Here is a 16,634-nt window from a genome sequence, read left to right on the forward strand (position 1 = left end):
CATCCTGGTACCCATGGCTGTTCCCTTTAATTGTTGGTATGTCTGGCCTTCAAAAGTGAAGAAGTTGTGGGTCAGGATGAAGCTGGCTAAGGTGATGAGGAAAGAGGTTTTAGGTAGGGTGGCAGGTGATCGGCGTGAAAGGAAGTGCTCCATCGCAGCGAGGCCCTGGACGTGCGGAATATTTGTGTATAAGGAAGTGGCATCAATGGTTACAAGGATGGTTTCCGGGGGTAACAGATTGGGTAAGGATTCCAGGCGTTCGAGAAAGTGGTTGGTGTCTTTGATGAAGGATGGGAGACTGCATGTAATGGGTTGAAGGTGTTGATCTACGTAGGCAGAGATACGTTCTGTAGGGGCTTGGTAACCATGGACGTGCGGGATATTTGTGTATAAGGAAGTGGCATCAATGGTTACAAGGATGGTTTCTGGGGGTATATATATATATATTTATTACATGGTATTTGTAATTTTGGAAATGCTATTTTGATTGACTATCTGTTATGATGGTTTGAAAATGCGTCCCAGCCATAAATTAGTCATCAAGTAAATAAAAAAGTGAAATTTGCAACTTTGGGTGGTTTTTCCTTCTACTGAAATTCTTGACCCTGTTCTTGCTGCAATGAAATTATCTCTCTCTGTCACTTACATGATATGATGCCAAATGTTGCACAGACAGTTCAAGAATTCAAGTGTCAGATACAACACATTCTTTTCTACGCACAATTTACCATTCCCTTATTCCATGACAACTGTTCCTTTTTATCCTTTCACACTATATGATCATTTATTGTCACACAGGGTAGATAGATTAAGTGTTCATTTCTTTTGATGGATTGAAAGTAATTCAGCATCTTTAGAATATCATATGTGGTATTCAGGTCAGTATGTTTATCACAGTCTACTGGATTCAACTAGGAGGCACATGTATTTTCTCTGAAAGTTGATGGTCACATATGTCCTCTGCAACAACAGAACATTAGAAAAAAAATTAACAGATTTCTATAAATTCTTTTATTGATAATACTTTTGTAAAAGGCACTACACCATTTTCTACAATAACATGTATTCTGAAATAACAAATATAACATAAGTCATAATTTAATTTGAAATGGCATGTATTGCACGCAGTGGGGAGGATTAAAAATTACATAAAATATACAAACAGCACATAGCACCATAATTCACACTGTTGATACAGATGTCATCCTTCCTTCATGGCAGATGCAATTGTACAGACATATAAGCTGAGAAGTGCAAAGTTAATTTTTCTTAACTAACAGATATCATATGATACAGCTCTTTGGAATGTACAATAAAAATCTGGTGAGTATATGTGCCCCCTTCTTCCCTTCAGCAGCAGTGTGAAGATATACTGTAATGCTTCACAGAAAAGAAAATCTTCTGAGAATCAGCGCAAATCACTCATAGATATTGAGGTTATCTGTCCCAGATACATTGCCTTCCCTTTTCTTCTCTTACCTCAGTATTTCATATCCTTTCAGGTACATGAAACAATGCAGCAGCAACATCCCACAGTCGCTCAATGAATAACAATTGTTCTGTGAGCTTTACAGATAAATGCAACTTGTTTTGAAATGCAGACTTGACAAGTAACATACTTACCAAGTAACTTAAAATTGGTAATGTTACAGTTAAAGGTAAAATGCATATTTTCATTTTAAGATACAGTGAATATCTTTCTTGCAAAAACACATGTGTTTGGAATGCTCTTTTTACATTTAACATTAAAAAATAATAATGTGCAGTCATTGTAAGACGTTTGTGACTTTAAGGGAATATTAGGGCTCTACTCCAGTTAACAATATTGACATACATGTGGTTTCCACAATGTTTCTGAATGCAAAAGATCCTTAGTCATATATTTTTGCAGCTGACTGAAACAGCCAGCATTGTACTATCACAGTAATACTGTAGCTCAAGTACTTAATTTAGAATTGAAGCACTAATTCTTTCTTCAAGCAACAGCTACAGTTCTGCACAACAGAACACCCATTACTTGCTCTGAAGTGACTGGTAATATCCCGACAAAACTTTCCATGCTTTTGGGGCCATAAACCCATCTGGTGGAAGCTGTCCAGAACGAGCCAAACCTGTAACGACAGAAAAAATGTATCTGTACCACACAGGATGAGAGAAAAGTGAAAAATGACATGCCAGCAAAAGAACAGATCTGCAAATATGAAAAGTTAAAAGCACCGAAGGAAGAGCTAAAAAATGTATGAAGATATGGAGAGACTGAAAACAGAAATGTAGTTGAGATAAATACAGATGGTGCTGGAAAGAATAAAGGTAGGCAAATCAAAGAACAAAGTAGATAAGATACAAAGAACATCATCATTCTCGTTAGCCAATTATTTTAAATGAATACATTATTAAGCGTTATGGCCAATCTCAAACAAGCACCCATTTTCACTTACAGCTAAAAACATAATTTCACATCATAACTACATGGAAAAGTCTCTAACACCAAATTGGATGTAGACCCTTTTATGTCTTTTTTACTGCCATTCACTGTAAATGTATTATAATGTTATATATTTGTAGGTCTTCTTGAAAATGAGCACACACTCAAATGCCTTCTCTGAAACCTAGCTAGAACAGAAAATTTGGAACTCCATTATGGAAACATATTGGATCTAATGGCAACAAACAGACCTGATCTTTTTGAGCATGTCCACTTTGAAACTGGTATCAGTGACCATGATGCAGTTGTGGCTACAATGATTACCAAAGTACGAAGGACAACTAAGCCAAGCATATAAATATGTTCAGTATGTTGTTGTTGTGGTCTTCAGTCCTGAGTCTGGTTTGATGCACCTCTCGATGCTACTCTATCCTGTGCAAGCTTCTTCATCTCCCAGTACTTACTGCAACCTATATCCTTCTGAATCTGCTTAGTGTATTCATCTCTTGATCTCCCTCTATGTTCAGTAAGCTAGATAAAAAAGCAATAGTATCATATATCAATGAGGAACTTGAAACTTTCAGCACAGGGAAAAAGCATGTAGAGGAACTGTGGCTCAAGTTTAAAAGAATAGTTGACCCCGCACTGGATAGATATGTCCCCAATAGAACAGTCCATAATGGGAGGGAACCTCCACGGTATACAGTCACTGTAAGTACATTTCTAAAGAAGTAGAGATTATTGCATAATAGGTGTAAAACAAAGCATAGGGCTATATATTGAGAGATGCTGAATGAAACATGTTTGGGCTGTCAAGAGAGCAATGTGTAATGCCTTCAGTGCCTACCATAGCAGAATAATGTCAAATGGTCTTTCACAGAACCCAATGAAATTCTGGTCGTATGTAAAGGCCGTTAGGGTCACCAAAGGTAGTGTGCAGTCCCTAGTGGATAAGACAGTAGCTGAAACTGAAGGTAACACAAAAAAAGCTGAAATGCTTAACTTGGTTTTCAAATGTTTCTTTACAGAGGGAAACCCAGGAGAATTGCCCAGATTTAATCCTCGTGCCACTGGAAAGATGAATGAAATAAGTATTAGTGTCAGCAGTGTTGAGAAACAGCTGAAATCATTCAGACTGAACAAAGCACCAGGACATGATGAAATCCCTATCAGATTCTATATTGCATTTGTGGCTGAGTTAGCCCATCTGATTATTACAATATATCATACATCCCTTAAAAGCCTGAGGCCAGTCTTTGGAAGAAATCATTGGTAACACCCATCTACAAGAAGGGTAGTAGAAATGATCCATAAAACTTCTGTCCAATATCCTTTACATCAATTTTTTTGTGGAATCTTAGAACATATTCTGAGCTCAAACATAATGAGGTATTTTGAACAAATGATCTTTTCAATGCCAGCCAGCATTGTTTCCAAAAACATTGATAAAGTGAAACCCAACTTGCATTTCTTTTCTCACATGACATACTGAAAGCTTTGGATCAAGGCAATCAGGCAGTTGCAGTATTTCTTGATTTACAATAAACATTGGACTCAGTATGACATCTACACTTATTGTCAAAAGTTCGATCATATAGGGTATCAAGTGAAATTTGTGACTGGATTGAGGACGTTTTGGTAGGGATGAAACAGCATGTTATCTTGGATGGAGAGTCATTGTCAGATGTAGAAGTAACTTAATGTGTACCCCAGGGAAGTGTGTTGGGTCCCTTGGTGTTCATGTTGTACAGACTGTGCCAGAACAATGTATACAATCTTTGTCAGGCTCTATCGAGATATCGATATTGTCGTTCGATTTCAATTAAGAGTATGTTGTAGAATGGTCTTTCGCTCAACAGATATTGGTACTTTCATCTCGGTATTGAGAAAACAAAATGGCTGGAGCATGCTTGACATTTGAGCAACAAAAATTATTGGGAAGTGGTTTTTCAAGTTTGATAATGCCACTGAAGTGCAATGTCAGTGGAGGTGAGAGTTTGAAACAGAACCACCAACCCGCCTAACAATTAAGCGCATCATTGACAAGTTTGAATTGCATGGAATGATTTGTGATATTCACAAAGGAAGATCAGGAAGACAGTGTACAGCTACAAGTCCTGCTTCGTTGGCTCTCGTTTTGGAAATTATTGTTAATTCTCCTCAAAAGTCTGCTATGCAATGAGCACGTGAAGTGGGGGTTAGTAGTACAAGTGTATGAAGAATTCTGAAAGCTGCAAAGTGGAAAGTTTACATTCCATGATTACTGCACATGATTAATGATGATGATCCTCATCATTGAATGCAATTTTGCGAATGGTGTGAGCAAATGGTAACCAATGATGAACAATTTGTGACAAAGGTGGTGTGGAGTGACGAGGCACAATTTAAACTTAATGGAACCGTGAATCAGCATAACAGTGTGTACTGGGCACCGCTAAATCCACATGTTTATGTGGATAAAGTGGTCAATCTATCATGGGTTCAAGTGTGGTGTGGACTATCATCTAGGAGCTTAGTAGGACCCTTTTTCTTTGATGCTACTGTCACTAGAGAAGTGTACCTGGAAATGCTACACACATCAGTTTTGCCAGATATATGTGTACTTTATGGAGCTGATGAAGAGGTCTTCTACCAACAGGATGGGGCACTACCAACACTATCACCTAGCTGTATGAGTTTTCCGGGGAATTGGATTCGACAAAGAGGGCCCATTGAGTTTCCTCCACAGTCACCAGATCTAACACTTATCGACTTTTACTTGCGGGGAACTGTGAAAGATAATGTCCATTGATGTAAGCCACACTTGCTGGAGGAACTTCACCAGGAGATTACGACCGCTTGTTGTTCTTTTATGTGTATAGCCACCACCGGTGAAATTTTAAACATTTAAATTAACCATGTGCTAAATTGAAGGTTGTAAAACATGTGATCAATTATTAAATGTAAAATAAACACATAAGTAATACTTTTCATTCCTTAAAGTGTGTATACGTTTTTCTGGCAGACACTGTGTATTAATGACCTTGCAGACAATATTAATGGTAACATCAAGCTTTTTGCAGATGATGCAGTTATATATGATGAAGTATTACACCAGAGAAGCTGCTTAAATATTCAGCCAGATCTTGGAAGGATTTCATAATGGTGCAGAGATTGGCAGTTCGATTTAAATGTTCAGAAATGTAAAATGATGCAATTCACAAAACGAAAAATCATAATGTCCTGTAACTATAATATCAATGAGTCTCTGTTGTATTTGGCCATCTCATACAAAAACCTGGGTGTAACACTCCATAGGGATACAAAATGGAATGAACACATAGGCTCAGTCATGGATAACGGAGGTGGCAGACTTCGGTTTATTGGGGAAGAGCAATCACTCTACAAAGGACATTGCTTACAAATCATTTGTGTGACCCACCCTAGAACATTGCTAAATCATTTGTGTGACCCACCATAGAACATTGCTCAAGTGTATTGGATATGTACCAAATAGGACTAACAGGGGATACTGAATGCATATAGAGAAGGGTAGCATGAATGGTCGCATGTTTGTTTAATCCATGGGAGAGTGTCACACAGAAACTAAGAAAATGAACTGGAAGACTCTTGAAGATAGATGTAAACTACCCCAAGAAAGTCTGTTAACAAAGTTTCAAGAATAAGCTGTAAATGGTGACTCTAGAAATATACTATAATCCCCTATGTATCACTTACATAGGGATTGTGAGAATAAGATTAGAACAATTACTGCACACACAGAGGCATTCGATCAATCATTCTTCCTGCACTCCATAAGTAAATGGAATAGGAAGAAACCCTAATAACTGATACAATGGGACATAGTCTCTGCTGAGCATCTCTTGGTGGTTTGCAGAGCATAGCTGTAGATGTAGATGTGGACTTAATAAAATACTCATTCAAACTAACAGCTTGGTGAGAATGATGTTGCTTCTTGAATTTACCAAGGCTCTGGTTCCCACCCAGATGATATCAAGTAGGAACATAAAAATGCAAATCATAAAAATGAATTTACCGTGATCAGGGGAATTCTGAATGGAATGTAAGTAATGAAAAAGTGGACAAACTACCACTCATTAACATGACAGAGCGTATAGAGTACGGGTACATGAAAAGTAATGATGTATTCCAGGCTTTCAGATCTTTGTTTTTCTTCATAGGGCTAGTAATGATTACATATACTATGGTGAGCACAGTAACATTTGTTGTCAACTTGATCTTGTAATGTAATAGACTGAGATGCACAAATAGTAGTACAGTGTAAATTAGTACGCAGCTCGTGGTCTATTGGTTAGCATTGCTACATCTGGATCACAAGGTCCCGGGTTCAATTCCTGACGTGGTTGGGGATTTTCTCTGCCTGGGAAATGGGTGTTTGTGTTGTCCTCATCGCTGCATCATCATTCATGGGAATGGTTAGATTGGACTGTGTACAGATTGGGAATTTGTATGGATGCTGATGACAGTGCAAGTTGAGTGCCCCACAAACCAAACATCATCATCATCATGTGTAAATTAAGAGAAAGACATTAATACAACAGTACTGTAAATTGCACATACTGTAAGAATTTTACATGAGGGTCAGTGTTAGGTCAAAGCAGTAGCAGTAATAGGAGAACTGTTGACTTGTGGTTTGTGGTGGAGATGACAAGTTGCAACTTTGTTTGGCAGAAATAAATGAAGAAAATTTACAGGATGTGTGTTGATTTGTTTTTATTTCAAACTGCAAAAACCAAAAATTTGCTTGGCTCAGAAAATCAAGAAAGATACAACCTATAGTGAATGTGAATGATTTAAAATTGCAATAACATCATTTATGGACACCTTCAATAAGTCAAGAATAGTGTCAATGCAATAGTGAATTGTTATATGCTAAAATAACTATTTTCTAAATTTATGTGTTATGTGTGTGAACAGAAATATATCAATCTGCAGAATACTTTTGTTTACATAGGGTGTTTCACAATTCCTATTACGGGCTTGTAGGGATTGTAAAGGGGACTTAATAGATAAAAGTTCTGACAAGAAACCCATGCCCATAAATCTACCGTTTGTATATAAAACAAGTTTGAAGATCAGATCACTTTCAAATCTCCTGATTCAGAGTAAGCCTAAAAACTGAAAAGAAGGTGTCATCATCAGCCCCTGTTGTAGTTATGATATCACGTACAAAATCATCTGCAAGAAACTGGTACATTCACAACTAGCAGGATTGGTTGTGGTGCTCCACAGGCATGCCACATTCTCAATTTTCAAGGTCACACCCTTCATCATTTAGAAGAGAAGCCGACGATAAGTATTCAAAACACTGCTGTAGTGTTTTGAGAATTTCTGTGTAAATTCTACAACTGCTCAGCCTTTTACCGTCTCGAACACACAGTATTTCAGAAGTGAGTGTGGGATGATAGAATCCTATCTACTGAGTGTCACATGTTTGTGTGTGCAGGTTTGAGATTCAGTCGGGAGAAGAATGTAGACGCGGCAGTCAAACGGCAATGACAAGTATTTGTCGGGCGATCCCTGGAAGTTTTAGTGAAAGTGTACGGAAGAACCATGGAGCTTCTATGTTATTCTGTGCTAATTATGTCAGTGACCATTGTTATAATTACGAGAACAGTTGAGAAGGTAATCTTGAGAAAAACTCTTGTCTTAGCCCTGTTGAAGGGAAGACATGTATCCTAATTCATGTTGAGACTGGACATGGTGTTTAAGCCAACTTTCTCTTGTATGTAAATTAGTTTGTTTCTTAAGTTTGGAGACATGAGAGACTTACTAAACAGTATATATTTATGTGAAGAGTGGGATTTGTAATATGTCTGAAGTTCAAATATACATTGTTAGTTGAAGCAAATGAAACTTTGTATGTCTACTTATTTTTATAAATAGAAAGAGTCTTAAGAGATTCCTGTACCTAGCAGCATACTTCAGAGAAGAAGTGAAAGAGAATTTGCAGCAGCAGGCTAGCCAGCAAGGAAGGTCAGCCGAGCATGTCGAGTAAGTCATCTCGTACAAGAAGTGGAAGTTAGTATATTTACGTTGCTCTTAAACTGTCATCCAAAGCCATTAGACTGCCCATGCCATGGGCTCCTGTGGAACACACAGGTCTGAGCTCATTGTGTGGTGATGGTACTCACAATTCCAGAGAGTACTGCATAACAATTGATAAGTATTGCTTAAAACACTTGTAGCATAGCAGCTGTATGGTTGGCAGTACGAATTATACAAAAGTATGCCAGAGGTCACAGTTGCCAACCCATGGGCATCACGTGTGGATAGCAATGGGTTGACACCCCATTAAATGCCGAAGCACTAAGCTACGGCAGACCGTTCTCTTCAGTGCACTGAGTCGTGTACAGTCTCAAGTTACCGCCGAGTCATCCATCATCTCTGAGACTTAGTGTCCATAGGCATCTTATGCCAGCTCTGGAGTCTATGTAGGCATCACCAAGAGGCACAGTGACAGGACTTAAATATTTTCGAGAACTTGTAATAATTTCAAATGTCTAATTGTGATGGACATTTCACAAGTAGAAGCACAATTTAAGTTGAGTATTTCTTCATATTTAATAAATATCATTTCATTACTCATTATTGGGAATCTTTCTGGTTGAAGATAATCTACGCAGTCATCCATTCCCAACACATTGTCCCCCTGCGTGCTTATCGTGAAGGCAGAAATTTGAAATTGATCCAATCTTCAAACTTATTTTACACCCAAACACGAGATTTCTGGATATGGTTACCTTATTAGAAGTTTATCTACTTAGCCCCTCTACAACTCTTGAAAGTCTGTAATCCAAAGTTAGTAAAATTTATAACTCGGTTCGTTCAAGTTCAACAGTTATGAAACATGATACTGTAATTAAATGTGAGCATACTTCCCTTGCAATAACAGATGCAGACATAAGTAAAAAGCACAATGTAGGACTATCTGATGAGAAATTCAAAGTAGATGTGCCAGGATGGTTATGTCTATAGTTAGTGCTATCTGAAATGCGAAATGAATTCATCTTATTGGTAACAATGCAAAAGGAACAAACAATAACTGACTAATGTTGCACACTTCTTTTCAATGCAATAGCTGGAAAAAAAAAATTGTAAGAAGAAGTCAGGATTGCAAAAAGAAAAGGAAGTATGTCACCATTCATTAGGACAACATAACTGTATTCAAAAGTGTTTTGACAAATGGGAAATAGAGGAATTTGAAGTAAAAACTGTCAGAACATCTACTTTATTCACCATACTTAGCAGACAAAATTTTTTGGAACATTGTTATAGAGAAAACAGCAATTTTATAATATTATAACTTACTTCAGTAAACACAGTTGTGATCACATTTAAGTTGTTTATTTCTTTTTTTAGATGTTTGATTTTGATCTTCTCAGATATCATCTTCAGATCTTAAACTCCTTGATGATCATAGGAACTATTGGCATGGTGCAGGTCTGTCTGTACAGGCATGAAGAACAGCAGTGAGAAGATCAAAACTGATCATCAAAAAATAAACAACTTTAATGTGAACACAACTGCATGTACTGAAATAAGTTATAATATTTAGTAGACCTTCTACAGTTATTAACACTTCGAAATAAAATATCTCCCTTGTTTTCAAAAAGATTATTTTCAAAATTTGACTTTGTCTCTCTATGATGCTTGTATGCAATGACATTGTTCAGTTTTACATTTACAACATATTAAAATTTATTCATCAGCTATGCACTGAGTACAACTGGAATCAGCATGACCCCAATCTAAAATTTTTGTTTTGTTTCTTGAATGTAACATTAAGTAAACAGTACAGCGAATGTTACGTTGAACAGATGTTAGACGAAACACCTGCAATAGCAAAACGAACATTTCCCACTTATTATTTATATCCATTGTTGCCATTTCTTGCATCCGCCGTTGTTGTGTATTGCCTCAGTTGTTGCTAGTGTTTTGCCTCAGTGTGTGCATGTACTACATTATGACTAGAAAACATTTGAGTAGTGCTGAAATACAAGCAATTTTCAATGAAGAAGAGGAATTAGGAGATATACCATCTGATGACGATGAAGAAATTTATGCTATGATTTCTTGAGGTTAAAATAAACTGAAGATTCTGATGAAGATGGAGATTTGGAAACTCTACTTCCTGAAGTTGCTGGCATCTCAGATCAGAATGTTTTCAAGTAAGTATGCATAATCTACCATAGGCCTGCAAAAACTTTAATGGTTGTACTACTAATAATTTGTAAGTATATATGTAAAATAATAATCCCATTTTTTTTCAGGTCAAGAAATGGAAATGAAACATGGGGAAAAATCCTGTTAGATTACATGGGAGACAGCCAGCACAAAATATACTGAAGATGGCTCCAAGTGCCATGAGGCGTACTGTAAGGAACATAAATACTGTGCAGTCAGCATTTGAATTATTTATGAAGTCCAGCATTTTCCAGATCATTCTGAAGTGGACCAACAAAGAAGGTAGCATTACTTTCAGTAACAAATGGACAGATATTGATAGAGAAGAATTTGAATGCTTTCTTGGCCTGCTTATTTTTGCAGGAGTGTACAAAGGTAACAATGAGGGCACAGTGAATTTATGAAACAAAGAGCATGGCTGACCTATTTTCAATAGTTATATGTCTAGGAACTGCTTTACAGAAATATCACGCTGTATTCGGTTTGATGATGCTCAGCACCAGCAACAGAATCGTAGCCCTGATAAATTGGCTCCTATAAGGGATTTATTTGAACAGTGGGTAAGCACATTAAATGATGCATATGAACCACATAAGAATATTACAGTTGGTGAACAACTGGCAACTTTTAGGAGTAGGTGTCCATTTCGCCAGTACATCCCCTCAAAACCTGGAAAGTATGGTATAAAGATATGGGCTGCACGTGACAGCACTAATTACTATGTCACACACGTGCAGGTGTACACAGGAAAAGGCGGAGGTCAACCTAGAGAAATAAATCAGGGAAAAAGAGTAGTGTTAGAATTGACAGGACATTTATCCAGAGTGGTAGAAATATCACAACAGATAATTTCTTTACAAGTTTGGAGTTGGTAAAGGAACTAGAATGAAAACAAATGACTCTGCTAGGAATGCTAAGAAAAAGTCATCATGAACTACCTGCAGAATTTATAGAAGCAAGGGGAAAAACTGTAGCTCCATGTCTTTTTGGAATCCAGGCATCAGCCACAATTGTCTCCTATTGTCCAAAAAAGGGGAAGATAGTGACATTGCTCAGTATTATGCATTTCAGAGAGGAAATAGGTGACAGTGATGTAGCAAAACCTATTATAATTCTAGACAATAATGCAACTAAATCAGGTGTAAACACAATTAACAAGTTAGTCAGGACCTACACCACAAAATTTATGACAAGAAGATGAACCATGGTTATTTTTTATAATATTTTGGATAGTAGGGCCCAAAATGCTTTCATAATTTGGCTGGACTTAAATCCTGGCTGGAATAAGAAAAACCAATTACAGAAGAAGAGAATTTCTTCTGGAACTGGGAAAAAGTCTAGTACAGAAAAACAGAAGTCGGCGCAGCAAAACTTCTCTTCCTCGTCCTCCTCCTTCAGCAGAAGTGCACAAAGGGGCAAAACATGGACGGTGCTCCCCATGCGAATGTTCAGTGGATAGGAAACATTCAGAAATATGCATAAGATGCTTTCTTTTGTCTGTAAACAACATTCAGAGATTCTTTGTTTTAAATGTAAAGAGTTGCTTTGTTTTAAATGCAAGCATCTATGAGATCAAGGATTAAGACAAGGTGTGTAAGTGCTTATGCACATAGCTCACCTGGTTTCAATCAGTAATGTATGCTTTTATGTCAGTTCATTAAAATAAATAAAATTCTGCCAATATATCCTGGGTTAATTACTTGAGGTGGTATTGACCCCACTCAGTGTAACAAAAAAATTCTGGTAGTAGGAGGGTTAAGTGGCATAATTTTTCCTTTTATTAGACTGCCTAACATAGCTACATATCAAAATATGAAATTACTTTAACAGAAAATGCATGTCCATATTTAATCACACAACTACTAGTGAGGCAGCATTCAGATAATGACTCAGTCAGAATCAAATTTCAGAGATGGAATCTACTCCATGATGAAATGACCTATATGAGACTATGCTGATAAATAAGTGCATCTTTTCATCTAAGATACAGTCTTTCAATGCTGAGTTGATAAATTTCCTCCCTGCCTGTGTAAGTGCCATAAACATATATCACTGACCAGGAATCAAACACTAGGTTTGTAATCAAATACAAAACATTTAGATTTGTGGTGACACTTGCTAAATGGAACAACAAACAATATAGAAAAAAGGGGTGAGGCAATAAAAAGCCGATACTCTTAATACTTAAACTGGATATCATTTACCTCTCATCTTTGTTCCTGAGATGAACTCAAAGTCCTCTTTACGCTGAGGTTCAAAGAACGCCATGCGTCCAGCTTTCTTGTCATATGCAGCTACTCTGAAAGGTATTATTTCAAGTGCAGACAGCCCAGGAGCCATACGCAGCACCCGAGCTCCATGTGTTGCATCGTACAGGTCTCCTTTTTCACGCTCTGGATGAGGCATGCCAGCTGGATCTCTGCCAACTATGTAAAAGTTTGCTCCAGCATTCTGAAAAAAGGAAAATACATACAATGGTTAGTGGAAATGTTGACTTTTAAGGAACTGTATCAAAAGGAAAAGTCACCTGAGCAAACTATAAAATTATGACACTGAATTTCTGGTCATTACTTACCTCCAAGACACAAAACTTTTGATACTGCTAATAAACACTGATAAAAGTATATGAAACTACCCTGATGTTCAGAACTATAGTTCCTTCCTTGGAGAGGAGAGAGGGCTGGGTTGGGGTCTGAGTGACTTGTCCTTGATTTTTAAACTTCCCCAAACTATACCTACTTCTTTCTGTAGAGGAAACTAATATTTTCATAAGCCAGAATAGTTTGTGGACTTTTATATGTGTCTACCGGCAGTACTAAAAATTTTGACTCATAGAGACAGGTATTAGCTGTAAATTCTCTCACATAGATGTTGAAAAAAATCTACATACGTATTCTGCAAACTGTTCTGAAGTGCATGACTTTTAAAAAACTAACATAGCGGAGATGCTAGGTCATAGATACACAACAGGAAGATAGTCTTTTTGTTGTGGCTGTCTGCTACTCAGCTCCACTATATGGTGAAGAGCAACTGTTGTTGTTGTTGTGGTCTTCAGTCCTGAGACTGGTTTGATGCAGCTCTCCATGCTACTCTATCCTGTGCAAGCTTCTTCATCTCCCAGTACCTACTGCAACCTACATCCTTCTGAATCTGCTTAGTGTATTCATCTCTTGGTCTCCCTCTACGATTTTTACCCTCCACGCTGCCCTCCAATACTAAATTGGTGATCCCTTGATGCCTCAGAACATGTCCTACCAACCGATCCCTTCTTCTGGTCAAGTTGTGCTACAAACTTCTCTTCTCCCCAATCCTATTCAATACTTCCTCATTAGTTATGTGATCTACCCATCTAATCTTCAGCATTCTTCTGTAGCACCACATTTCGAAAGCCTCTATTCTCTTCTTGTCCAAACTATTTATCGTCCATGTTTCACTTCCATACATGGCTACACTCCATACAAATACTTTCAGAAATGACTTCCTGACACTTAAATCTATACTCGATGTTAACAAATTTCTCTTCTTCAGAAATGCTTTCCTTGCCATTGCCAGTCTACCTTTTATATCCTCTCTACTTCAACCATCATCAGTTATTTTGCTCCCCAAATAGCAAAACTCCTTTACTACTTTCAGTGTCTCATTTCCTAATCTACTTCCCTCAGCATCACCCGACTTAATTCGACTACATTCCATTATCCTCATTTTGCTTTTGTTGATGTTCATCTTGTATCCTCCTTTCAAGACCCTATCCATTCCGTTCAATTGCTCTTCCAAGTCCTTTGCTGTCTCTGACAGAATTACAATGTCATCGGCAAACCTCAAAGTTTTTATTTCTTCTCCATGGATTTTAATACCTACTCCAAATTTTTCTTTTGTTTCCTTCACTGCTTGCTCAATATACAGATTGAATAACATCGGGGAGAGACTACAACCCTGTCTCACTCCCTTCCCAACCACTGCTTCCCTTTCATGTCCCTCGACTCTTATAACTGCCATCTGGTTTCTGTACAAATTGTAAATAGCCTTTCGCTCCCTGTATTTTACCCCTGCCACCTTCAGAATTTGAAAGAGAGTATTCCAGTCAACATTGTCAAAAGCTTTCTCTAAGTCTACAAATGCTAGAAACGTAGATTTGCCCTTCCTTAATCTAGCTTCTAAGATAAGTCATAGGGTCAGTATTGCCTCACGTGTTCCAACATTTCTACGGAATCCAAACTGATCTTTCCCGAGGTCGGCTTCTACTAGTTTTTCCATTCGTCTGTAAAGAATTCGCGTTAGTATTTTGCAGCTGTGACTTATTAAACTGATAGTTCGGTAATTTACACATCTGTCAGCACCTGCTTTCTTTGGGATTGGTATTATTATATTCTTCTTGCAGTCTGAGGGTATTCTGCCTGTTTCATACATCTTGCTCACCAGATGGTAGAGTTTTGTCAGGACTGGCTCTCCCAAGGCCGTCAGTAGTTCCAATGGAATGTTGTCTACTCTGGGGGCCTTGTTTCGACTCAGGTCTTTCAGTGGAAGAGCAACTACCCTTTCCATAATAAGTCAACTCTAATATAATATATAAAAGTGATGAATATAATTGGCAGAACAACTTTTTCTTTCAAAACAGTGTTGCTCTAATAGTTATAACACTCAAACACTGTTCACCTATTAGTGCGCCACAACAGCATTGAAGCCAATTACAATTAACAAGTGCATTTCGGGCTTTAGAGAACGGAGAAACTAAAGAGCTAAATATGAGAAATGCAGCTTTGACAAATATTAAACTGGAAACAGATATGTTGCAAAAGCAAAGAGAAACAAAGGAAACATAATTTCAGAAAACACAAGGTAAGTGACAAAGAAGACATCAGATGTGCCATACTGTTATAACAAAACGGGAGACCATACTGAAGGTACCGCTATCTATATAGTACACATAAGGAAATGAACACAAAGATTATAGTGTGAGACTGGGCGCACTGTTGAAGTTCTACCAGAAGAAGTAGCAGTTAGTTGTATAGAAAGAGATTAATGAGCATGGTGGAATAATAAAAGAAATGACAGAATCATGTGAAAGGTGAAGCAAAATTCACACAGTTGTTCTCGTTATATTTGCACAAGGATATGATACCTAACAGTTGGAACAATTCTTTAATTATTATACTTCACAAGAAAGGGAGCTGGGAAGATGTAAAGAACTACAAGTCCATTAGTACTTTGTACATAAAATAAGATTTTTACAAAAATAATTACTAATTGTCTGGGAAAAACCTTCAGACTTTAGTGATGGAAGAGAAACAAGCTGACTTTAGAGTGGGTATATCTACAGGTTGTCAGCAAAATTACAGAGAGAGTAGCAAATATCAGCTACCATTTTATAGACTGCGAGAAAGCATTTGACTCTGTTAATCCTAATCAATATGCTGGGATGAATAACGAATGAACAAAAATTGATCTTCTCTGAGTGACCTTCAGTGTGTAGATCTTTCTTTTACTTGCTTGAAATCCAGAACAACTTCAGCAAAGGAAGAGGAATTGAACAGAGCAAGTATGACAGAAGGGCTGAAGATGAATTACAGTACAACCAGAATAATGCACAATCAGTACACTGATAGCAAGACAGTAACAATTAATGAAGAAGTTATTGTAATGGTTAGTCAATTTATACTACTCAGATAAATGAAAATATCAAGTCAATGGGCACTTAAAGAAATAAATAGGAGGGTAAAATGGCTCGGAATTCATTTAAGCAACTGAATACTGTGTTCAGATGTGTATTCCCAAGGTGCCTTAAACAAAATGTCTGTAACCTGTGTTAGAGACTCCAAACTAGGGCTCCAAACTGAAAGGAGTACTTTAAGATTTCTTCATAGGACATACAATTAGCAGCAGACACTTAGCACACCAAGCTGTGGGGTGTGCCCAAGTGCAGGATTTACATACAGTGTGTGTCACAGTTAGTAGCGAAAACTGACAATGGAGAAAGTGTACGAGGGAAAAATAGAGGAGCAGG

At 37.5% G+C, this 16,634-nt stretch overlaps 1 protein-coding gene across 7 annotated transcripts in view; it reads right to left on the minus strand.

The window, feature by feature from the left end:
* Positions 1–992: 992 nt before the first annotated feature.
* The window catches only part of LOC126203429 (bifunctional 3'-phosphoadenosine 5'-phosphosulfate synthase), a 365,659-nt gene continuing 350,017 nt past the window's right edge, over positions 993–16,634 (minus strand). For all 7 annotated transcript variants that reach the window (XM_049937746.1, XM_049937743.1, XM_049937744.1 and 4 more), the window contains 2 exons: positions 12,838–13,084; positions 993–2,111 (listed from right to left, as the gene is read on the minus strand). In XM_049937746.1, the coding sequence (XP_049793703.1) occupies positions 2,014–2,111; positions 12,838–13,084 (345 nt within the window). In that variant the 3' untranslated portion in view covers positions 993–2,013. The remainder of the gene's footprint in view (positions 2,112–12,837; positions 13,085–16,634) is intronic.

Source organism: Schistocerca nitens, chromosome 9 (genome assembly GCF_023898315.1).
Source record: "Schistocerca nitens isolate TAMUIC-IGC-003100 chromosome 9, iqSchNite1.1, whole genome shotgun sequence".
Taxonomy (NCBI): domain Eukaryota; kingdom Metazoa; phylum Arthropoda; class Insecta; order Orthoptera; family Acrididae; genus Schistocerca; species Schistocerca nitens.